The 24,690-nt window shown below is 39.4% G+C and overlaps 2 protein-coding genes across 2 annotated transcripts; both read left to right on the top strand.

Annotated features, from left to right (window-relative positions):
• The first annotated feature begins 344 nt into the window (after positions 1-344).
• Positions 345-12,263, top strand: LOC132518444 (transmembrane emp24 domain-containing protein 2-like). Its single transcript, XM_060146396.1, has 2 exons — positions 345-929; positions 12,114-12,263. Exons 1-2 carry the CDS (start codon positions 345-347, stop codon positions 12,261-12,263), a joined length of 735 nt encoding a protein of 244 aa, XP_060002379.1.
• On the top strand, positions 12,207-23,104 carry ZNF879 (zinc finger protein 879). Its single transcript, XM_060144440.1, has 5 exons — positions 12,207-12,300; positions 13,380-13,446; positions 16,273-16,399; positions 16,854-16,949; positions 21,040-23,104. The coding sequence occupies exons 2-5, from the start codon at positions 13,414-13,416 to the stop codon at positions 22,485-22,487; spliced, it is 1,704 nt and encodes a 567-aa protein (XP_060000423.1). The 5' UTR covers positions 12,207-12,300; positions 13,380-13,413; the 3' UTR covers positions 22,488-23,104.
• The last annotated feature ends 1,586 nt before the right edge of the window (positions 23,105-24,690 follow it).

Genomic DNA, 24,690 nt, shown 5'->3' with positions numbered 1-24,690 from the left:
CAATAGCCAAGATATGGAAGCAACCTAAATATCCATCGACAGATGAATGGATAAAGAAAATGTGATATATTACTAAGCCATAAAAAAAAAGAATGAAATAATGCCATTTGCAGCAACGTGGATGGTCCTAGAGATTGTCATACTGAATGAAGTAAGTCAGTCAGAGAAAGACAAATATCATATGATATCGCCTATATGTGGAATCTAAAAAAAAAAAAAAAGGTACAAAATGAACTTATTTACAAACAGATGTAGAAAACAAACTTATGGACTGAGGTGGTGGTGGCAGCGACGGCGGCTCTGGAGGCCACAGTCCCGGTCCTGGTTTTGGCCCCAGCCCCACCATGGTGACACTCGCTGAGCTGCTGGTGCTCCTGGCTGCCATCCTGGCCATGGCCTCGGACTACTTCATCAGCATTGACGTGCATGCAGAGGAGTGCTTCTTTGAGTGGGTCACCTCGGGCACCAAGATGGGCCTCATCTTCGAGGTGGCCGAGGGCATCTTCCTGGGCATCGACATGGAGATTACAGGGCCTGATAATAAAGGAATTTATAAAGAAGACTGGGAGTCCAGTGGGAAATACACATTTGCTGCTCACATGGATGGAACATGTAAGTTTTGTTTCAGCAATAGGATGTCCACCATGACTCCAAAAATAGTGATGTTCACCATTGATATTGAGGAGGCGCCCAAAGGACAAAACATGGAAACAGAAGCTCACCAGAACAAGCTAGAAGAAATGATTAATGAACTCACAGTGGCGATGACAGCTGTAAAGCATGAACAGGAATACATGGAAGTTCGGGAGAGAATACACAGAGCAATCAATGGCAGAACAAACAGCAGAGTGGTCCTTTGGTCCTTCTTTGAAGCTCTTGTTCTAGTTACCATGACATTGGGACAGATCTACTACCTGAAGAGATTTTGTGTGTGTGTGTGTGTGTGTGTGTGTGTGTTTTCTTCTTTAATCTGTTAATGTGGTGAATCACATTATTTTTAGAGTTAAAATTATCTGTATTCTGGAAAAGCCCAACATGGTTATCATATATTATTACCATTTTTATGTATTGCTAGTTTGTGTGTCCTAATATATTTTTAAAATTTTTTGAATTTTATTTAATTTATTTTTTTATACAGCAGGTTCTTATTAGTCATCAATTTTATACACATCAGTGTATACATGTCAATCCCAATCGTCCAATTCATCACACCACCAACCCCACCCCACCGTGGATTTCCCCACTTAGTGTCCATACATTTGTTCCCTACATCTGTGTCTCAATTTCTGCCCTGCAAACCAGTTCATCTGTACCATTTTTCTAGGTTCCACATGCATGCATTAATATACAATATTTGTTTTTCTCTTTCTGGCTTATTTCACTCTGTACGACAGTCTCTAGATTCAATCACTTCTCAACAAGTGACCCAATTTTGTTCCTTTTTATGGCTGAGTAATATTCCATTGTATATAAGTACCACAACTTCTTTATCCATTCATCTGTCGATGGGCATTTAGGTTGCTTCCATGACCTGGGTGTTGTAAATAGTGCTGCAATGAACATTGGGGTGCATGTGTCTTTTTGAATTATGGTTTTCTCTGGGTATATTCCCAGTAGTGGGATTGCTGAAAAATATGGTAATTCTATTTTTAGCTTTTTAAGGAACCTCCATACTGTTCTCCATAGTGGCTGTATCAATTTACATTCCCACCAACAGTGCAAGAGGGTTCCCTTTTCTCCACACCCTCTCCAACATTTGTTGTTTGTAGATTTTCTGATGATGCCCATTCTAACTGGTGTGAAGTGATACCTCATTGTAGTTTTGATTTGCATTTCTCTAATAATTAGTGATGTTGAGCAGCTTTTCATGTGCTTCTTGGCCATCTGTATGTCTTCTTTGGAGAAATGTCTATTTTGGGCTTCTGCCCATTTGTGGATTGGGTTGTTTGTTTTCTTAATATTGAGCTGCATGAGCTGTTTATATATTTTGGAGATTAATCCTTAGTCCATTGATTCGTTTGCAAATATTTTCTCCCATTCTGAGGGTTGTCTTTTCGTCTTGTTTATGGTTTCCTTTGCTGTGCAAAAGCTTTGAAGTTTCATTTGGTCCCATTTGTTTATTTTTGTTTTTATTTCACTTACTCTAGGAGGAGGATCAAAAAAGATCTTGCTGGGATTTATGTCAAAGAGTGTTCTTCCTATGTTTTCCTGTAAGAATTTTGTAGTGTCCAGTCTTACAATTAGGTCTATAATCCATTTTGAGTTTATTTTTGTATATGGTGTTAGGGAGTGTTCTAATTTCATTCTTTTACATGTAGCTGTCCAGTTTTCCCAGCACCACTTATTGAGGAGACTGTCTTTTCTCCATTTTATATCCTTGCCTCTTTTGTCATAGATTAGTTGACCATAAGTGCATGGGTTTATCTCTGGGCTTTCTATCTTGTTCCATTGATCTATGTTTCTGTTTTTGTGCCAGTACCATATTGTCTTGATTACTGTAGCTTTGTAGGATAGTCTGAAGTCAGGGAGCCTGATCCCTCCAGCTCCATTTTCTTCCCTCAAGACTGCTTTGGCTATTTGGGGTCTTTTGTGTCTCCATACAAATTTTAAGATTTTTTGTTCTAGTTCTGTAAAAAAAATGCCATTGGTAATTTGATAGGGATTGCATTGAATCTGTAGATTGCTTTGGGTAATATAGTCATTTTCACAATATTGATTCTTCCAATCAAAGAACATGGTATATCTCTCCATCTGCTGGTATCATCTTTAATTTTTTTCATCAGTGTCTTATAGTTTTCTGCATACAGGTCTTTTGTCTCCCTAGGTTGGTTTACTCCTAGGTATTTTATTCTTTTTGTTGCAATGGTAAATGGGAGTGTTTCCTTAATTTCTCTTTCAGATTTTTCATCATTAGTGTATAGGAATGACAGAGATTTCTGTGCATTAATTTTGTATCCTGCAACTTTACTAAATTCACTGATTAGCTCTAGTAGTTTTCTGGTGGCATCTTTAGGATCCTTTATGTATAGTATCATGTCATCTGCAAACAGTGAAAGTTTTACTTCTTTTCCAATTTGGATTCCTTTTATTTCTTTTTTTTTTTTTTTTTTTTTTTTGCAGTACGCAGGCCTCTCACTGCTGTGGCCTCTCCCGTTGTGGAGCACAGGCTCCGGACGCGCAGGCTCAGCGGCCATGGCTCACGGGCCCAGCCGCTCTGTGGCATGTGGGATCTTCCCGGACCGGGGCACGAACTTGTGTCCCCTGCGTCGGCAGGCGGACTCTCAACCACCGCGCCACCAGAGAAGCCCCCTTTTATTTCTTTTTCTTCTCTGACTGCCATGGCTAGGACTTCCAAAACTATGTTGAATAATAGTGGTGAGAGTGGATATCCTTGTCTTGTTCCTGATCCTAGAGGAAATGCTTTCAGTTTTTCACCATTGAGAATGATGTTTGCTGTGGGTTTGTTGTATATGGCCTTTATTATGTTGAGGTAGGCTCCCACTCTGCCTAGTTTCTAGAGAGTTTTTATCATGAATGGGTGTTGAATTTTGTCAAAAGCTTTCCCTGTATCTATTGAGATGATCATATGGTTTTTCTTCTTCAATTTGTTAATATGGTGTATCACACTGATTGATTTGCATATATTGAAGAATCCTTGCATCCCTGGCATAAATCCCACTTGACCATGGTGTATGACCCTTTAATGTGTTGTTGGATTCTGTTTGCTACTATTTTGTTGAGGATTTTTGCATCTATATTCATCAGTGATATGGGTCTGTAATTTCCATTTTTTGTAGTATCTTTGTCTGCTTTTGGTATCAGGGTGATGGCAGCCTCATAGAATGAGTTTGGGAGTGTTCCTTCCTCTGCAATTTTTTGGAAGAGTTTGAGAAGGATGGGTCTAAATGTTTGATAGAATTCACCTGTGAAGCCATCTGGTCCTGGACTTTTGTTTGCTGGAAGATTTTTTTTTTTTTTTTTTTTTTTGCAGTACACGGGCCTCTCACTGTTGGGGCCTCTCCTGTTGCAGAGCACAGGCTCCAGTTGCACAGGCTCAGCAGCCATGGCTCACGGGCCTAGCCACTCCATGGCATGGGGGACCCTCCCGGACCGGGGCATGAACCCATGTCCTCTGCATCGGCAGGCGGACTCTCAAGCACTACGCCACCAGGGAAGACCTGTTGGAAGATTTTTAATCACAGTTTCAATTTCATTACTTGTGATTGGTCTGTTTATATTTTCTATTTCTTCCTGGTTGTCTTAGAAGGTTATACATTTCTAAGAATTTATCCATTTCTTCCAGGTTGTCCATTCTATTGGCATAGAGTTGCTTGTAATAGTCTCTTAGGATGCTTTGTATTTCTTCAGTGTCTGCTGTAACTTCTCCTTTTTCATTTTAAATTTTATTGATTTGAGTCCTCTCCCTCTTTTTCATGATGAGTCTGGCTAATGGTTTATCAATTTTGTTTATCTCCTCAAAGAACCAGCTTTTAGTTTTATTGATCTTTGCTATTGTTTTCTTTGTTTCTATTTCATTTATTTCTGCTCTGATCTTTATGATTTCTTTCCTTCTACTAACTTTGGGTTTTGTTTGTTCCTCTTTCTCTACCTCCTTTAGGTGTCAGGTTAGATTGTTTATTTGTGATTTTTCTTGTTTCTTGAGGTAGGCTTGTATTGCTATAAACTTCCCTCTTAGAACTGCTTTTGCTGTATCCCGTAGGTTTTGGATCATCGTGTTTTCATTGTCGTTTCTCTCTATGTATTTTTTGATTTCTTCTTTGATTTCTTCAGTGATCCCTTGGTTATTTGCTAATGTATTGTTTAGCCTCCATTTGTTTGTGTTTTTTATGTTTTTTTTTGTTGTTGTTCTTGTTTTTGTTTCTTGCGGTATGTGGGCCTCTTACTGTTGTGGCCTACTCCCGTTGTGGAGCACAGGCTCCGGACGCGCAGGCTCAGCGGCCATGGCTCACGGGCCCAGCTGCTCTGTGGCATGTGGGATCTTCCCGGACTGGGGCAGGAACCCGTGTCTCCTGCATCGGCAGGCGGGCTCTCAACTGCTGTGCCACCAGGGAAGCCCTGTTTTTTATGTTTTGTTCCCTGTAATTGATTTCTAATCTCATAGCTTTGTGGTCAGAAAAGATACTTGATATGATTTAAATTTTATAAATTTACTGAGACTTGATTTTTTACCCAAGATGTGATCTATCCTGGAGAATGTTCCATGCACACTTGAGAAGAAAGTGTAATTTGCTGTTTTTGGATGGAATGTCCTATAAATATCAATTAAATCTATCTGGTCTATTGTGTCATTTAAAGCTTGTGTTTCCTTATTTATTTTCACTTTGGATAATCTGTCCATTGGTGTAAGTGAGGTGTTAATGTCCCCCACTATTATTGTGTTACTGTCGATTTCCTCTTTTATAGCCGTTAGTAGTATCTTTATGTATTGAGGTGCTCCTATGTTGGGTGCATATATATTTATAATTGTTATATCTTCTTCTTGGATTGATCCCTTGATCATTATGTAGTGTCCTGCCTTGTCTCTTTGTAACATTCTTTATTTTAAAGTCTATTTTATCTGATATGAGTATTGCTACTCCAGCTTTCTTTTGATTTCCATTTGCATAGAATATCTTTTTCTATCCCCTCACTTACAGTCTGTATGTGTCCCTAGGTCTGAAGTGGGTCTCTTGTAGACAGCATACATATGGGTCTTGTTTTTGTATCCATTCAGCACTCCTGTGTCTTTTGGTTGGAGCATTTAATCCATTCACATTTAAGGTAATTTTTGATATGTATGTTCCTATGACCATTGTCTTAATTGTTTTGGGTTTGTTTTTGTAGGTCCTTTTCTTCTCTTGTGTTTCCCACTTAGAGAAGTTCCTTTAGCATTTTTTGTAGAGCTGCTTTGGTGGTGCTGAATTCACTTACCTTTTGCTTGTTTGTAAAGCTTTTGATTTCTCCATCAAACCTGAATGAGATCCTTGCTGGGTAGAGTAATCTTGGTTTTAGGTTCTTCCCTTTCATCACTTTAAGTATATCATGCCACTCCCTTCTGGCTTGTAGAATTTCTGCTAAGAAATCAGCTGTTAACCTTATGGGAGTTCCCTTGTATGTTATTTGTCATTTTTCCCTTGCTGCTTTCAATCATTTTTCTTTGTCTTATTTTTTGCCAATTTGATTACTACGGGTCTCAGCATGTTTCTCCTTGGGTTTATCTTCTATGGGACTCACTGCATTTCCTGGACTTGGGTGGCTATTTCCTTTCCCATGTTAGGGAAGTTTTCAGCTATATTCTCTTCAAATATTTCCTCTGGTCCCATCTCTCTCTCTTCTCCTTCTGGGACCCCTATAATGCAAATGTTGTTGCATTTAATGTTGTCCCAGAGGTCTCTTAGGCTATCTTTATTTCTTTTCATTCTTTTTTCTTTATTCTGTTCTACAGCAGTGAATTCCACCGTTTTGTCTTCCAGGCCACTTATCCGTTCTTCTGCCTCAGTTATTCCGCTATTGATTCCTTCTAGTGTAGTTTTCATTTCAGTCATTGTATTGTTCATCTCTGTTTGTTTGTTCTTTAATTCTTCTAGGTCTTTGTTAAACATTTCTTGCAGCTTCTTGATCTTTGCCTCCATTCTTTTTCCAATGTCCTGGATCATCTTCACTGTCATTATTTTGAATTCTTTTTCTGGAAGGTTGCCTGTCTCCACTTCATTTAATTGTTTTTCTGGGGTTTCATCTTGTTCCTTCATCTGGTACATAGCCCTCTGCCTTTTCATCTTGTCTATCTTTCTGTGAATGTGGTTTTTGTTCCACAGGCTGCAGGATTGTAGTTCTTCTTGATTCTGCTGTCTGCCCTCTGGTGGATGAGGCTATCTAAGAGGCTTGTGCAAGTTTCCTGATGGAAGGGACTGGTGGTGGGCAGAGCTCAGTAAAACTTTAATCCTCTTGACTGCTGATGGGTGGGGCTGGGTTCCCTCCATGTTGGTTGTTTGGCCTGAGGCAACTCAACACTGGAGCCCATCCGGGCTCCTTGGTGGGGCCAATGACAGTCTCTTTGAAGGCTCACGCCATGTTGCACTTCCTAGAACTTCCGCTGCCAGTGTCCCCGTCTCCATGGTGAGCCACAGCCCCCTGCCCCCTGTCTTTGCAGGAGACCCCCCCTAACACCAGCAGGCAGGCCTGACTCAGTCTCCCCTGGTGTCCCTGCTCCCCCTCCTGGGTGCCGATGCACACACTACTCTGTGTGTGCCCTCCAGAAATGGAGTCCCTGCCTCCTCCCGTCCTGTCGAAGTCCTGCAATCAAATCCCAGCAGCCTTCAAAATCTGATTCTCTAGGAATTCCTTCTCCCATTGCTGGACCCCCAGGTTGGGAAGCCTGACGTGGGGCTCAGAAACTTCATTCCATTTCGTGGACTTCTGTGGTACAAGTGTTCTGCAGTCTGTGAGTCACCCACCCAGCAGTTATGGGACTCAACCCTACTGTGATTGCACCCCTCCCACCATCCCACTGCGGTCTCTCCTCTGTCTCTGGATTGGGGCATCTTCCCTGGTGAGCTCCAGTGTCCCACTGTCGATGATCATCAAACAGTCAGTTGTGATTCCGGTGCTCTCACAAGAGGGATTGAGAGCGCATCCTTCCACTCCTGAAGAGACTTTTTTGAAGTCCAGAGGGTTGTTTAAAACCAACGTCTTGGTCATAATAATGTCATTAGTTTCTATGTTTTTATTTTCTAAACTGTACATTCACAGCTTATGTTTCTTTGTGATTAATATATATTGGGGAGAAACATTTTTTAGGAAAGTCATAGTGAAATTTGACATGTGATTGGCATGATTTCATATTTGAATTCTTCCTCCATTATACAGGGCCTTCCAGAACTCAAGAACTGTAAGTGGAATATAGGTGCATAGTTCTTATTATATCTTCTTTCTTTTGTTTTTATAATAAAATGCAGTCTGGTCAGGATTGTACTTTACTGATAGTACTTTACTAAAAATGACTGCATTCTTGGGATCCCTAATCCTGCAGTTCAAGTCATTAAAGATTCATTTTGTTGAGTACTTATCAGAAACAACAATCTGAATCTTGACATTTTCTATCCAGCCTAATGGCAGAGCTCTGTGACTAGAGTATGCTGCCAGGTTGGTACTTTTATACTTTGTCTATCTTGTTTTTGCTTTAAAGATAAGACTTAAACCAACAACTTTTTCCCTTTTAAAGTTTTACTTTGAACCTTAGAACTCAATCACCTCCACTTAAAATTGTTGACACAAGCAGCTAATAACCATTTTTTGGTTTCTGCCTAAACTTTTAAGAAGTTGCTATTAAAACCAATTCTCTGGGTGTTGCAGTGAATGGTAGTTCTTTTTCTTTCTATGATGGCCTATCCACTTTCTCTACTCTTAGCATGGAGGAGGTATGCGTTCACATAATTGGAAAAATCTGGATTTCTGATGCCAGAGGGTTAAAAGCCTCTTGGATTTCTTTGCAGTGATATACAGCCACTATTTTATTTTTGATCAGTGGCATTTTGGCCACTGTTTAATTAGTGTACTGAGCATTACTGTCAGCACTAGGGTGTTTGTTTTTCTTGGGTCTTTCATTTTTGGCACATGTGAATTTTGTTTCGTATAAAACAAAATGACTTTCTCTTGGCCTCTGATGATGGGTTAAAATTAAAGAAGCATCTAGTTTTGGTGTGGGGATGATCCAGGATTATGTTGTGACTGATGTATATTAGTTACTTGTACATTGTTTTTTGGATCTTTGCAAGGGGAAAACTACAAGTAACAAGTTTTATATAATTAATTTAAATCTGTTACAGGTTTTCATGTTCAGGATAAACAATTTTTCAACCTTGGGTGAAAATATTTGCAACAGTTTATGGTGACTGTGTTTTACCTTAGGACAACTGTTGCATGCCAATTTGTGTGCGTGTGTGTGTGAAAACACTTCAAAATTGAGTTAAAAGATGTAAATTTAAAATTGGTTCTGTATCTAATCTGCCCCAGATCCAGTAAATAAACAATTCTTTTTAAAAACAAAAACAAAGTGAAACAAAAACATATGGTTCCCATGGGGAAGGGGAGGATGGATAAATTCGGAGACTGGGATTGACATATACACACTACTATTTATAAAATAGATAACTAATAAAGACCTACTGTATAGCGCAGGTAACCCTAATCAATACTCTGTAATGACCTATATGGGAAAAGAATCTAAAGAAGAGTGGATATATGTATGTGTATAGCTGATTCACTTTGTTGTACACCTGAAACAACATAACATTGTAAAGCAACGATACTCCAATAAAAATTATAAAAATAAATAAATAAGTAAGATTTGAACCTACAAAAAAAAAGATTATGCAGTGGTTGGTTAGATATTCATATATTGATTTGCTTAGTGGGTTCTATTGAATATTTAACATACACATTTAAAGATTTTTAAAACTTATTTCTGAAATTATGTCATTCTCCTGAATAATCAAGAACACTAACCTGCTACCATATTCTCTTTGCCACTCTCTTTTGTAATATTTTGGGTTTTAATTGCATGATTAATTACCCTCACAATATGCCTCAACACTAATTTTGACTCAAATGTTTTACTGATTAATTTACTTACTTCATTTCCTTGTAATCCATACAAATTTTACTTTCTTTGATTTTGTAATGAATTATATTCGTAATTAATTCCATCAGAGCTATTCTAGGAACTATAATCTGTGTAAATACTTTTGTTACCCAACACAAGTTCATGTGCCAAACAAACAGAAAAGTCGGAGTTTGGAGCAGAAAAAGGTTTATTGCAGGGCCATGCAAGGAGACATATGGCTCCGTTAGATGGCCTTTGTCTCTCAGGGCACATATCTGCTGCATGCCTTCCAAGATTATCAATTTCTAGTGTTCTGGTGGTATTTTTCTAGAGTTGTATGGTTTTTATTACTTTTCAAATTATACATGTGTTTTTATTATTTTAAAGAATATGAAGAGAAAAAAGGAGGTAATTATGTGTATTCAGTCTGCCACCTTGTTTTTACTTTGTAAATCTCAATGCTGTCTTGCCAGTAATGGTTCATAATTGTTATTTTATTTTATATTATTATTTTATTGTGGTAAAATACATATAACATAAAATTTACCATTTTAATCATTTTAAGTGTATAGCTTAATAGCATTAAGCATATTTACATTGTTGTGCAATCATCACCACTAGTCACCTCCAGAAAATTTTCATTATCCCAAACTGAAACTCTGCACCCATTAAACAATAAATCCTCATTTCACTCTTCCTTCAACCATTGGTAACCACTATTCTACTTTCCTTCTATGAATCTGACTCTTCTAGATACCTCACATAGGTGGAATCATACAATTTTTGTCCTTTTGTGTCTGCCTTATTTTACTTTGCATGTCTTCAAGATTCATCCATGTTGTAGCATGTATTGGATTTTCCTTCATTTTATGGCTGAAAAATACTTCATTGTACGGATAGACCACATTTTGTTTATCCATTCATCCATTCATTGACACTTCAGTTGTTTCTACCTTTTGACTACTGTGAATAATGTTGCCGTGAACATTAGTGTACAAATACCTGCTTGAGTCCTTGCTTTCAATTCTTTGGGGAATATATCTAGAAGTGAAATTGCTGGATTATATGGTAATTCTATTTTTAATTTTTTGAGGGACCACCTGTCAACTACAAATTGGCACTTGCCATTGGCACTTGCCATCTACCTCTACAAGGTAGATGTGCTGCTGCAGCTGCTGACTTTCAACATCCCCTGAAAAGAATTCAGGGTGGAGAGCAGACATGAGGCACTCTGTGCTCTGGGAAAAACTGGCAGAACATGTCTTCAGATAGTCAGATATTTTCAGGAGACAGCTTTATGCGTCCAATTCTTGCATCTCCTAATATCTAGAAAGGCACTAAGCACCTTCATGGTGATGATTGCTCCTCGTGACTAGCAGAAACCTTCTGCAAAAAAATATGTGCTTGATTGCATGTACTCCCCCTTCACCAAAATCACAAATATACTGACCTCCCCCAATACCTCTTTGGAGCAGTTTCTCAGAGCTATCTGAAATGCTGTCTCCCAGGCTATAGTCCTCATTTCGCCCCAAATAAAACTTGACTCACAACTTGCACGTTGTGCATTTTTTAAAGTCGACACGCCGTACTATTTTCCACAGCAGCTGCACCATTTTACATTGTCACCAGCAATTCACAAGGATTCAATTTCAACAAGTCCTCACCAACACTTGTTTTTTTCTGTATTATTTTGTTTTTGTCTTTGTTTGTTTTGATAGCAGCTATCCTAATGGGTGTAAAGTGATAGCTCATTGTGGTTTTGATTTGCATTTCCCTAATGGTTAGTAATGTATATTGCTATCTTTTATCGATACATAACAACCTATTTTGTCCAACTTAACTATTTTTACTTTGAAATATACTTGTCTTTGTAACATTGTGATCCCAGATTTCTTTTTCATATTATTTTTCCGGGTATATCTTAATTCATCTCTTTATTTTCTACCTTAAGGTACCCTTTGATTTTAGGTCTGTTTTTGTAAACCGTAATGGTGGATATTTTAAAAAGCATTCATTCAACACTTATTGAATACGTATTATTTGGTATGTACAGTGCCAGACAATGAGGATGCAGTTGTAAAGAAGGGAAGTACAGTCAATACTGGAAGACAAGCTTTACAATTTAAAAGAACCCTTTTAAAAGAAGTAATGAGTGTCATGAAAAGGGCAATACTAGGTCTATGTTTTTGTTTTTACCCAGTGTGTCAGTTTAAAAATATATCTTTTATCATAGGCTACAAAATTTAGACAATTTTTTTAATTCAAAAATTTGTTAGATTCTAAGTTTTCTCAATAACCAATAAAGAGCAGCAAACGTCTAGTCGTCCACATTTTCTATTACATATTCACTTTTCCCTCCTACTATCATTGTCATCATAATTATGAATAAAAAGGGTGCGCGAGAGGACATGTGGTTACAGCAGAGGCTCCAACTTCCTCTGCCTTCTAGCAAGACTGCTTTTTCTAGCAAGACTCTAGCCTTCCCACCGTTGGCCCTTCTCGTACCCCGTAGAGTGCCGTAGAGTGCAGACGTCTGGGAAGTATAGTTCGAAAGGAAAAGCTCTGCGGTTCTCCTTTGCGCACGCGCATTTTTGTCCGGCGGCCTGGCGGCGGCGGCGACAACAAATATCCCTGCGATAGGTGTTCCCTTTGCCTGCAGTAAGGGCCGCAGCTTCGAGTCCCCGTCCTGGCGAGCCCAGGTACAGACTGCCGGTGAGAATGGGCCCGGGGTATGCGCCTCCTACGGCGGGGCCAGGACAGAAGACCAGCCGCGGCGCGAGCCCCAGCTCTGGGCGTGCCAGCCAAGGCGGCCTTGGCAGGTGAACGCAGCCCGAGGAGGGGGCGTTGCCCGGGGAGGTCTCCCCGCCCGACAGCTGGGCCTATGCCTGGGGCAAGGCTCCTGGAGAAACGGCACTCGAAAAGAGATTGCAGCAAGCTGTGCCTTGTTTTCAGGGTTCGTGAACCCTGGGGCGGTTTTCACCTTTTTCCGTTCGTTGGTTTTTTCCCCCCTAGAGTTTAAACTTTATGTTTATCCGTTTTTGCCAACCTTGTTTTTTGACATTGTTCTAGAGTGAATCCTAAGTGATTTAACTGTTTACTTTTTTGTTTAGAGTAATTTTGTACGCTTGCAAAGTTACTTCCCTTTTCTCTAAATTTTAAATTCATTTCTAGCCAACGAAGCTATTTCTTCTAAGTCTTGTATTTTTGGGGGTGTGGGAGTAGGGAAGGTGGATAGGTAATGTTTCCTTTTAGGTTTAAGGAGCATTGATAACTCTTTCTTCGAAAGGAAACACAGTTTCCAAAAACACAGCTAATTTTTGGTTGACTATTTCTGAAAAGGACATCAATTCTTAAAATGACTTTTGAAGAATTATTATATCATAATTACTGTAGCTCAAAGTACCTAAATGCAGGTGTGTGGAATATTTATGTCATTTCTCAATGATTAACCATTTCTGTGAGCCCGGTGTGACTGCCCTTTACACTGTTAATGCATATCAGATAGTTCTAAGCCCTTAGTTTGATTCCTCTTTATTCATAAACCACTGGCTGAAAGGTAGCAGGCCCAGTGACTGGCAGTCTTCTTACTGCCCACTCCTGGTTTTGGTGGTCAAGCACAGGGCCCTTCCCACTCAGGAATGCCTAGGCTTCCAGGTTCCTTCTGGTTTCCTTCTGCAAGGTGCTCAGTGTGTGGAGACTTCTCAACCTAGCCTAACCCTGATGAGGACGGGAGTGCAGACAGGATGGAGAGACCTCACAGTTTCTTTCAACGTTTCAGGTGCCTTCCCCAAGAGGAGCAGCAGGAGGGAGACATGGCCACAAGATTGTTGCCAGCCCAGGCTCTGGTATGTGAAGGCTTCTTTCTTGAACTACCTTCTGGGTTCAGAGGTGGGGAACATGCTTCATCCATTGTTGAGCTTTTCTAGGTAATGAAGCCCATTGAGGGACTAGAAGGCCTGGTAGTTGAGGAATTTCATAAAGAAGGTGTTTCCTTTGCTGCAGGGCCAGTCTCATTTTGAATTTTCTACGTAACAGTTAGTGCTTGTTGACTAGGAAATGAATGGGCCCACAGGCCCCATGCCAGTGCCACACCCAGAGCTTTGTGTGGGATCCAGGTCTGTTTTGCCGTGGGGAGGGTAGAGACATGGGGGAGTCAGATCTTTCCATAATGCTAGGAAATCGAAGAGGAAGGTCTCTATCCTCAAGGTATTGAGAACCAGTCTACTCCAGTAATACCTGGTGAGGGTCCAGGTGATTTTCTAAGAAGATCCTAGAAAGAAGACCTCTGAGTCAGCAGGTGTGGTCAGGGATACTCCCTCCTATTGTGCGATTTTGCACATGCAAGCAGGATTAGGCTCGTACAGATGGTGAAAGGAAAAGAAGTCGCAATTTGGGCAGTGGTTTGCGGGGACAGATTCGTGAAGTGAGCCTTCCCTGAAGTGGGAAGTATCTGGTCCACAGTGATTTTTTTCCCTTCTTTGCCCTTTCACTTGGGGAACTATAATTAAAAACATAATCTCTTCCCAACCCAGGAAACCTTTCCACAAAGGTAGAAGAGAAAGAAAACACTTTTATTATTGAATAAACATTAAGCCAGAATGTAATGTGCATCACAGGCAATCCACTAAAGAGAGTGCAAAGACAGAAAACTCATTCTTATATAGGTAAGTGCTATAACCCAATTTCGCAATTTGGAAATTTGTCAGGTGACAAGTTAGGCCCATCTCCTCCCAGGAATTGGGAATGTTGGCGCATTCAAAGAAATGGTTGCCAGGTCCTTGAGGAAACAGTCCTGAGTTGTGAGACTGACAGATGGTTTATTTAGCTATTAAAAAGATTTACATACATTTGGTAAGGATGAAGAAAGAAATTCAGAAAGAAAATGGAGATTGGAGTGGGAGTCTTCTCACTTATTTCCAACAGCCTCTTAGTTTTGTTTTTGCCCTTATCAGTCAGAGAACATCCCTGGCCTTGTGATCTCCTTTCTGGGTTTTGGGGATAAAGAGAAAGTGTGGAAGTATTTCTGCTTCTAGAAATGTGTCCTAAGGAAATAGACTTTGCACACTTTTTTGTGATGTGCAGGGATGCTCAATCCAGAATTTTTAGGGTTACAAAAATGGAAACAACCTAAATGCCCACCAGTAGCTTAGTTACCTAAATGCCCACCAGTAGATTAGTTAAGTAAACCATCTAATAATCTATAAGTAATCTATACAGTGAGATGCTGGGCAGCAAATAAAAAATGTTGTTAGATAAAGTTACCTGTGTAACATTTTATTTTTGTTTAAACTTAGAGCCATATTATCATGTAAAAGTCTGAAAGAACATACAGCAAGAAGTTAATAAACCTTGTTTCTAGTGGTAGAAAGTTAGATTAACATTCCTTTTTCTTTTGCTTATTCCTAATTTGCTTAAAAAAAAAGATTCTTAATAATAAAAGAAAGGGGCCACTACTTTAAAAGAGGTGACTTGTGATGCAGTGAAGCGGGAGATGTTACTGAAGGCAAGTTCGTGTCCCTGATGCACAGTGAGGCAAAACTAACCAAAACGTCGGAGTTTGGAGTGGAAAAGGTTTATTGCAGGGCCAAGCACGGAGAAAGGATGGCTTGTTAAAAAAAACTTGAACTCCCTGACTGTTTTCGGGGATAAGTTTTTTTAGGGAAAATTTGGGGTGAGGGCTGCAGAGTGTGTGACTTTCTTCTGATTGGTTGGTGGTGAGGTAACAGGGCAGTGTCCAGGACTCTTGCGCTCAGCCTTAAGTAACATTCTCTACCTGGATGGGGGCCTTAGTTCCTGCAGAAGAACTCAAAGATACATTGTTATGTATGTCCCTTGAGCAGGAACCAGGACCCTACTTTTTGGCTGCACTGTTGTTTCTTGACAACAGAAACAGTTTCCTTTGTTTGTCTGTTCCTTTGTTTCTGCATTCCCTCACTTCCTTGATTAGCAACTGTTTGAATATGCTCTTTGGTGTTCAGGAAGGTCTAGGAAGCTGAAGCCCTTTTTCTACAAACAAGAAATGGGGGACATGGAAAGGCTCTTTGTATACAGCAGGGCCCCACAGGGTCCTGCTTGGTATCAGAGAGAGGTAGAACAAAGACTTCCGTGGTGGGGAGAGAGAGTCCCAACTGCAGCCTTCTCACCTGGCTCTTCAAAGATTGTGCAGCTCACCACGCTGGGCCCACTCCTGGGAAAGCCATGCTTGAGGCATTCTCCGAGCCTCCCTTACTGTGACTGTCAGTGTCCTCTTGCCCGGGACACAGATGGCCCACGGTGATGACAGAATCCAAGCACACCTATTCCTCCTTGAGTGAGTGTATTGGAGGCTCTAAAACCTTCTAAAACCCAATTCTCATGTCTCACCTGTAAAATGAGTTTGGTCTAGGTGATTGTACATGTCCATGTCTAGAGTTCAGTGTTTCCGTCATTCTGATTTTATTTAATTATTTCAAGTGCTTTACCTTGTTTGGCTGCTGTGTTTCATTTTTCTGGGGACACATTGCATCACTGACAGTAGGTAGGTGACAAATATATATGTGATCAGTAATTGAGGGGTGGTAAGGAAGTATTCAGCCTGAAATGCTCAGAACCTAGAGTGGTGACAGTGTTGCTGCCCAGTCATCCCACAGAGGGTATGGCCCTGGGTGAGCAAGAATGGGTTTCTGTTACAGGAGTCTGTGACATTCAGGGATGTGGCTGTGTTCTTCAGCCGGGATGAGTGGTTGCATCTGGACTCTGCGCAGAGAACCTTGTACCAGGAGGTGATGTTGGAGAACTACAGCACTCTGTTCTCGCTGGGTAAGGACCTTTCCTTGTGATGTAGAATCTGCTGGGGGAGCACCTTGGTGCCCTCTCCAAGGAGGACACTTGGACGGCATGGCCAGGTTCAGCCCACAGGTGGCCTCAGAAAGTAGCAGTTGCTATTGCCCTTGGCCGCCGGGACAAGTCTTGGCTTGGTAGAATTGGTGATGGGCATCCTCTCTGTGCTTTTCCTGTCTTCTGTCCCCTGAACTCTGTCCCTCTGGGTCTCACAGGAGGTTCCAGCTTAGAGGAGTGCACAGCCAGAGCCCTAACTTTCTTCCTGAGACCACCTCCTGGCCATCCTCTGGGAGCCCAGTTTTAAACCCTTCTCAGAACAAATCTCTTTCCTCTCAACTGTCCCTCTGCCCCAGACTCTGGGGCTGGATCTGAGTGTCAGACTGGCCACTCATGTCTGCACCATGGATTCATTCTCTTTCTTGCTCATGAACAGGGATTCTGTTTTCCAAACCAAAAGTTATCCTCCAGTTAGAGCAAGGGGAAGACCCCTGGATGGTGGAAAATGGAGTTTCTCAAAGCACATGTCTAGGTGAGTGACAGTAATTGGGAAATGGGTATAGCATTTTCTGACTGCTTGGGCTTTGCTGATCAGTGAGGAGGCTGCACGCAGGAGATACTGATGAAGGCCCTCCTTGATGTACCAGGCCAGATGAGAAATGCTGGGAAGGGCATATCCTCACTTGACCTTTTTGAGTACTTGGTACAGCAGGTTCAGAGGGAGAGTTGAATTCTTCCAATATGGGTTGCATTTTTGTCATATGTCCTTTGTAATTTGAATGCAGAATATGTAATGCAGTATGTAATGTGTAAAGGTTTGTGATACATATCTTCCCCCTTTTTTCTTGCTTTTACTGGATTGATTATTTTCTTAAATTATTTTCTGAACAAACCTTTTATCACTACAGTGCATTTCTCATTGTCCCATCTTGGGTTTTTGCTTTGACTTATCTGTAACTTTTTACACATGTTTCAGCTAAAAAAAATACAAAAAAAGAAAAAATAAACAAACAAAAAGTTGCATGTATATTTTGTACTATGCAAGAGAGAGAAAGCAAGGTTAGCAAAGTGGTAACAATTACTGAATTCAGGCAGAAGGTTTGCAGATGTTCAACATGCCTTTTCCCTAATTCTTTTGTGTGAAAAATTTTAAACTAATATGTTCCAGACCCTGGCTTCTAGGACATATCTCTCAATCTCTAAAATCCCTGTGGGTTGCTGAATCATAAGCTCTTGCTTTCTGTTCTACTTTGAATATTGTCTTTGTTTCTGACACCAGGGGATGGCTCGCTTTTTGAGTTTTGCTGCTTGTCCAGAATTTATTTCTCTTGATAGCAAGAGATAGCCTTTCTATGTCAGTTCAGTCTTGTGTTTCTATTCATGAATTCTGTCTTCAGATTTTTTCCTTTGGTCTGACTAGAATATTTACTGAGTAATGTTTTCAGAAAGGTTCATGTGTACTGTATTTGTGCATGTCTAATATCAATTCTTTTACCTCTCCTGTGGGAATTATGTTTGGGATCTAGAGTTCTGGCATCAGTTTTTATTCCCAAGAATTGTTCAGACTTTGCTCCACTGTGTTGGGGCACTGAGTATTGTTGATTAAAAGTCCTCTGGAGTTTTTTTCCCCTCTGTTTCCTGTATAGAAAACATTTTCCCCCTTTTTTGTCTTCTGTCTAGAATATTATAAGATATCCTCTTTGTCTTTGGAATTCAGAAGTTTCATTAAGTTATATCAAGGAGGTTTGACTTTTTTGTTTTTGTTTTTAATATTATTTGGCATTCACGGGGCCCTTTGCTTTGAAGACCCAAGTCTTTTTTCAGTTCAGGGATCTTTTTTCTACCACATACTAAAATATATTCTGCCATATTCCATGGACAATTGGAGAAGCCTCACTGTAAGAATAACAATATAATAAAATAGAAATTCAATCAGAACTGTAGAAAATAAATGTATCTATTATAAGAACCAGGATGGTAGCCAAGGATGAGTTTCAAATTTGGCTGTGAGCTTTCTAGTTGGCAAAGAAATCATTAGTTTCAAATTGACTGTGTTCCTCTTTTGCAAGCATTAAAAAAAATTAATTATTTTAAATTTGTTTAAGGTGTGCATGCTATTGTAAAAAAAGAGGAGTAAAAAAAGGAGATTCACTTGACATTTTACCAACTGTGCTGAGCCATTGTTAATATTTTACTATTTATCTTTTCAGACTGTGAATATTTGTTTGAGTGTATTTGTACATGAGAGAGAAAGACACATGCACGCAGAGAAACAGATTGATTATACATATTGTTCTTGAATTTGTTTTTAATTATGAATGTCATTCAATTATTTAGCCATCATTGAATAGAGGTCTACTTCATTGAAAGAACTCTAGTGTATTGTTAAGCCATATTTTATTAAACAATCTTCCTTTTGGAAATTTTAGTTTCCCATTTTTCCCTATTAATATTGCTGTCATGGCTATGGAATACAAAAGTAAATATAAGGGGAAGAAGGTCTGAATAATTATAGCACAAAGGCATGAGCATTATGATTAAAAAGATTTCTTGAAAAACTACTCAACTTCATTATAAATCAATGAAATTCAAACTAAAGCAATGAGATACCATTTTTCTCTTTAATAGGGAATATTACCAAAGGTTAAGAAATACACATCCAGTGTTTTGCTACTGTTCTGAGCAATAAGCAATATCTTTAGTGGGATTTTGATTGGAAGTCTTTCTGGCTTTATTAAAATCAATCCCAGGCTTAGAAATTTATCTTAAGAAAATAATTCCATAATTGTGCAAAGTTGCAAAGATAGTGTAAAAGAATGTTTGTTATAACATGAGGCATTACTAGGAGTAACTAAAGCTAAATGACTCCAAAGGAGATTTATTAAATATGATATATTCATGTACTGGAATATTATGCAGCCATCAAAACGATGATGTCAGCCTACATTTATGGACATGGAGAGAGTTCATGATTTTTTTTTAAGTGAAGTGGGGGAGGGGGAAGTTTTAACCACTTTAATTTTTTATGTAAAAATGTTTTCTTTATATACAGAAAAATTTTGGTGAGCTGAATTCCACACATAGCAGTGATTATATTTGCATGAGGTGTTTATGGGTGAACTGTATTTTCATTTTTATAGTTTTCTGTATTTTCTTAATTTTTCTTACAATGATTATATATTTCCTTTTTAGTTAAGAAAATGAAAGCTCTTTCATAGGGTACATTCATTCCTTTTGAATCAGTGATCCCATTTCTTGCACTGTATCCTAAGTGATCAAAAAGGTAGACAGAAAATCATTTTCAAAAATATAGTCTTCTCGCAGTATTTCCTATATGGCACCCATCTCCATTGAGTTCCCCAAGCCAAAAGCCATCATTCTTGAGTCTTCTCACTTATTCTGTACCCCCTATTCACAGGTGAACATACCTGTCATCTCTGCCTTTAAAATATCTCAGTGTGCCTGATTCTGCTACCATGCCAGTGCAGACTGCCATCACCTTCCTCCAGGAAGACTGTGGCAGCCTCCTAATTGGCTGCTCTATACCTGTCTTTGTTCTGTTTTCCTCTGCCCCCAATTACAGCCCATTTGTCACACAACCATCCCCCAGTGATCCTTAGAAGAAATTCCAAACACATTCTTATATCTTACAAGATGCCACATGATGTGGCCCCTGCCCACCTCATTTCCTCCCATTGTAGCACTCTCCCCTAGTTCCCTCTTGCCTAGGCCACACTTGTTCTTTATCTGCAAACACACGAAGCTTACTCCTGCCTTAGTGCCTTTGTAATGGCTCTTCTTTCTAGGTGGAATCATCTTTATACCCATGTTTTTTCATGGCCAGCTCTTGTGTGTTATTTAGATCTCATGTTTAATTTTATTTCCTCACCACCCAGTTTAAAATATCAGGTTGTTCACTCATACTACACATTGCCTTGTTTTTGTATATTTTCTTACAGTTCTCATTACTCCCAATACTTTATTTGGTTACTTGGTTATTGTCAGTGTTGGCTACTAGAATGTAAACCTTGTGAAAATTGGACTCTTATCTGGCATGTTCCCCGTAACCCTGAGTCTTGACCTTTGCATGGTAATACACAGTGGATACTCAGTAGATATTGTCTGAGTGAGTCAGTGAAGTTCATTACAACATTATGCATAGCACTCAAATGAGTCCCAGAACTTCAGTAGCTGAGGTCTGGTGTTTCAAAGAGCCTTTTAAGGGCAGTGCTTCTTCCACTTTTTGTTTATAGCCCCTCTGCAGTTTTCTCTTGGATTTGGCTTGAGTACACTGGTGGCTGACCTGGGAGATGAAGCTGAATAACAGTACAACCTGCTGTACACAGAAATGCTGTATACCCTGCTGACCTCTGCTTTGTTACTAGATCAGGCCTGGCTCTACTGGAAGAGCTGCCCTCTCAGTTACTCAGCCCACCCACACACAGGTTTCTTCAGACCCTTTCCCACCCAGGCACATCTTCCATCCTGCTTGTTTCTCTTGCTCTTCTTTTTTCATCCTTTTCTAAGGACTCCCAGGATACATTTGTTAGCCATCCTTGTATATGTTGTCATTTTTCTTTATTCTCAGTGCAACAGAGACTTACATGTTTCATTTATTTTAGGATGGGAGAGCTTGTTTGAAACCACAGTTTCTGAAGAAGAAAATCAGGAAGTAATGAATCAACTCATAGGTGATGGTCCTTTTGACTTCAAGTTGGGAGAAATTTACATAAATGAGGAAAAACTAGAGAATCAGCAAGGCAAAAAGAACAGACCTTTGAGGGGAGTCTTAGTTACCATCAAGAAAACCTGTATGAAGGAGAAGAGCTTTACAGGTATTGACCTTGGGAAAAATCTTGATCTAAAATTATCACTTATTAGAAAACCCAGAATTGTTTCCAGAGGAAGGAAACCCTGTTCACAGCAGTATTCAATTCTATTTGAACAGCTGGGAATCAACACAGTGCGTAAGTGTTACAAGTGTAGTATCTGCGGGAAAATCTTCCTCCACAGTTCTTCTCTGAGTAAACATCAGAGAATCCATACTGGAGAGAAGCTCTATAAATGTAAGGAATGTAGGAAAGCTTTTAGCCAAAGCTCATCTCTAACTCAGCACCTGAGAGTTCATACTGGAGAGAAGCCTTATATATGTAGTGAATGTGGAAAAGCCTTCAGTTTCACTACATCTCTCATTGGACATCAGAGAATGCATACTGGAGAGAGACCCTATAAATGTAATGAATGTGGAAAAACATTTAAAGGTAGTTCATCCCTTAATAATCACCAGCGAATTCATACTGGAGAAAAGCCCTACAAGTGTAATGAATGTGGGAGAGCCTTTAGCCAGTGCTCATCTCTCATTCAGCATCATAGAATTCATACTGGAGAGAAACCGTATGAATGTAGTCAGTGTGGGAAAGCCTTTACTTCAATATCGCGGCTAAGTAGACACCATAGAATTCATACTGGAGAGAAACCCTTTAATTGTAATGAGTGTGGAAAAGTATTTAGTTACCACTCAGCTCTTATTATACATCAGAGAATTCACACTGGTGAGAAACCTTATGCCTGTAAAGAATGTGGGAAAGCCTTCAGCCAAAGCTCAGCTCTTATACAACATCAAAGAATTCATACTGGAGAAAAACCTTACAAATGTAATGAATGTGGGAAAGCTTTCTCCTGGATTTCACGGCTTAATATACACAACAGAATCCATACTGGAGAGAAACCATATAACTGTAAGGAATGTGGAAAGGCCTTCAGTTCCCACTCAGCAGTTAATACTCATCGAAAAATTCATACTGGAGAGAAACCTTATAAATGTAATGACTGTGAAAAAGCCTTCAACCAAAGCTCAGCTCTCATTCAGCACCAGAGAATTCATACTGGAGAGAAACCATATAACTGTAAAGTATGTGGGAAAGCCTTTAGACAGAGTTCATCCCTTATGACACATACGAGAATTCATACAGGAGAAAAGCCTTATAAATGTAAAGAATGTGGGAAAGCTTTCAGTCAGAGCTCATCCCTTACAAATCATCAGAGGACTCATACTGGAGAAAAACTATAAGTTAAATGCATGGGGAAAAACCTTCCAACTGAAGTTAATTCCACATGAAATGTCAAAGAATTCATCTTGGGGAGAAAATCATGAAGATCAGTTAATTGTGAATTAAACTTCAGAATGTAGACCTCATCAAACATCAGAGACTTTATGATGCAAGATAACCTTAGGAATATTAGGAAAGCTTCTATAAGATGTTGTTTTCATATATTCTTAAGTTATTACTGACTATAAAATAGAAAATTTGTCAGGTCAAAGGGTTAGTATTTTATTTTCTTTCTAGTGATGTATGATAACAGCCACCAGCTTTCACAGGCATCACTGGGAAGCATGTTGATTTATGGAAAAGTGCAGCCATAAAATCCAGACTTCAGATTAATCTAGTATTCTATTTTTTTTGAAACTGCATTTGAGTGTTACGCAAGCCAGTTGTACTAAGAAGAATGTATTGGAGAGGAAATGTAAGCAGGTGACCTGGAGCTACCTCACTGTCACTAAAATTTGTTTTTGTAAGAGTTTAAAAGCAACTTCTGTACTTGGTGGTTGTTAAAACTTTTGAGTTATTTCTCCCCTGCTTCCTAAGCCATTCACCTGAAAGTAAAATCACTCTGTAAACTGCAGGTATAAGTCCTTTGAGTTTTCTCCCCAACTATTCCAAACTCTGAATCAGATCTAAAGTCACATGATTTCAAATCACGGAAGGCATGATATTTCACTTGTTTTTCTCATAAGTTGATTACCTTTACTGTATTAAGCTGAGAATTAGAGGTTGTTTAGATAACTGCTTTTGCAAGTTAATTTACTGATAAATGTTGTTAAAAATCATCTTGCAATGTAGCCATAGGGAGTATGACTCTTGGCCCCCAGGTTGTACCTGCTTCCTTGAGTTCTCTGGTTACCAGCCACCAGTAAGGCCCAGGAACAACATGGAACTTGGGTTGTCCTAGGAAGTCAAGTGAACAAGATAACTTTCACTCTTACATTCTACCTTCACCTCCATCACGTGATGCTCTCTCCCTCGCACACTCTGAGGGCCACTAGACAAAAATTCAGGCTCTAAGTTCAGATGCTTTTTCCTCCAAAAAATGGGCTATGTGTTTTAACAAGTTATTTATCCCAGTAAAGCATTTCTAAAATGTGAACAATAATTTGAGCAAGCTAAAAACAAGTCATACTAAAATTGTTGAGCTTCACAGAAATTCAGAGGTTAACATCCAGTTTTGCCAATTTTATCAGGAGTAGACAAGCAGTTAAGGACAGGAATACTCATTTCATTTTAAAAACTGTTAGTTTTTTTTTCTATTTGCCAAGGTGCTAAAACAAAACAAAAACTCCAAAATGTTATTATTTCGGATGGAGATTTAGCAAAGCAAAAATCAGTGAATTCAGCTTTGCCTCCTAGGACTAATCAGTCTCATTGTTTCAGACTTGTGAGGAACAAACTCTTCTGGGTCATTTAGTACTCTACCTGCAATGTCTCTTTCCCAACAACCATTCTTTTAAATTCTCTAATTACCTAAGGAAAATTCCTAGGAAACACATAATTTCCCTATCTTAGTTTGGAGTGCTATACCAAAATACCAGAGACTGGGTAGCTTATAAACAACAGAAATTTATTTCTCACGATTATGGCTGGGGAGTCCAAGATCAAGGCACCAGCATGGCTGTATTGTGGTTAACCCTCTTCCTGGTTCATGTCTGGTGACTTCTCACTGTGTCCTCACATGGTGAGGGAGCTGTCAGGGACCTCTTTTATAAGGTCATTGATCTATTCATGAGGGAGGTACCCTCATGATCATCATCACCCAATGCCCCACTTCCTAATACCATCACCTTTGGAGTTGAATTTCAACATGAATTTTGAGGGGACACAAACTTTCAGACAATAGCATTCCCTAAGTATCAATAGTCCTAAAATCATCAAAAAATTAAATAAAATCACGCAAAATATTAAGCCTAGTTATTTTTAAGGCGAGGTCTATCAAACTTGAGTGTAACAGATTAAGTCTTTTGCAGGATCTTTCAGATGATTCTAATATAACCCAGTACCAAAATCAGACAAGGAAAATACAAGACAGAAAAATTGCAGGCCAATATCATCTATCAACAGAAATGTAAAAATCCAAACAAAGCATTAGCAAATGTAAACCAAAGTACCTAAACATAGATAACACATGATAAATACAGAATTTTCATGGGAATGCATGGT

Source organism: Lagenorhynchus albirostris, chromosome 3 (assembly GCF_949774975.1).
Source record: "Lagenorhynchus albirostris chromosome 3, mLagAlb1.1, whole genome shotgun sequence".
Classification (NCBI taxonomy): Eukaryota; Metazoa; Chordata; class Mammalia; order Artiodactyla; family Delphinidae; genus Lagenorhynchus; species Lagenorhynchus albirostris.
The sequence above is the reverse complement of the archived record's forward strand: the minus strand, read 5'-3'. Positions and strand labels throughout refer to the sequence as shown.

Coding starts and splice junctions, on each gene's coding strand:
- LOC132518444 (XM_060146396.1), top strand. CDS start 345: ATGGTGACACTCGCTGAGCTGCTGGTGCTCCTGGCTGCCATCCTGGCC. Junction 930..12,113: donor ACTACCTGAAGAGATTTTGT/GTGTGTGTGTGT, acceptor CGTACCCCGTAG/AGTGCCGTAGAGTGCAGACG.
- ZNF879 (XM_060144440.1), top strand. CDS start 13,414: ATGGCCACAAGATTGTTGCCAGCCCAGGCTCTG. Junction 16,400..16,853: donor CAGCACTCTGTTCTCGCTGG/GTAAGGACCTTT, acceptor GCTCATGAACAG/GGATTCTGTTTTCCAAACCA. Junction 16,950..21,039: donor TTCTCAAAGCACATGTCTAG/GTGAGTGACAGT, acceptor CATTTATTTTAG/GATGGGAGAGCTTGTTTGAA.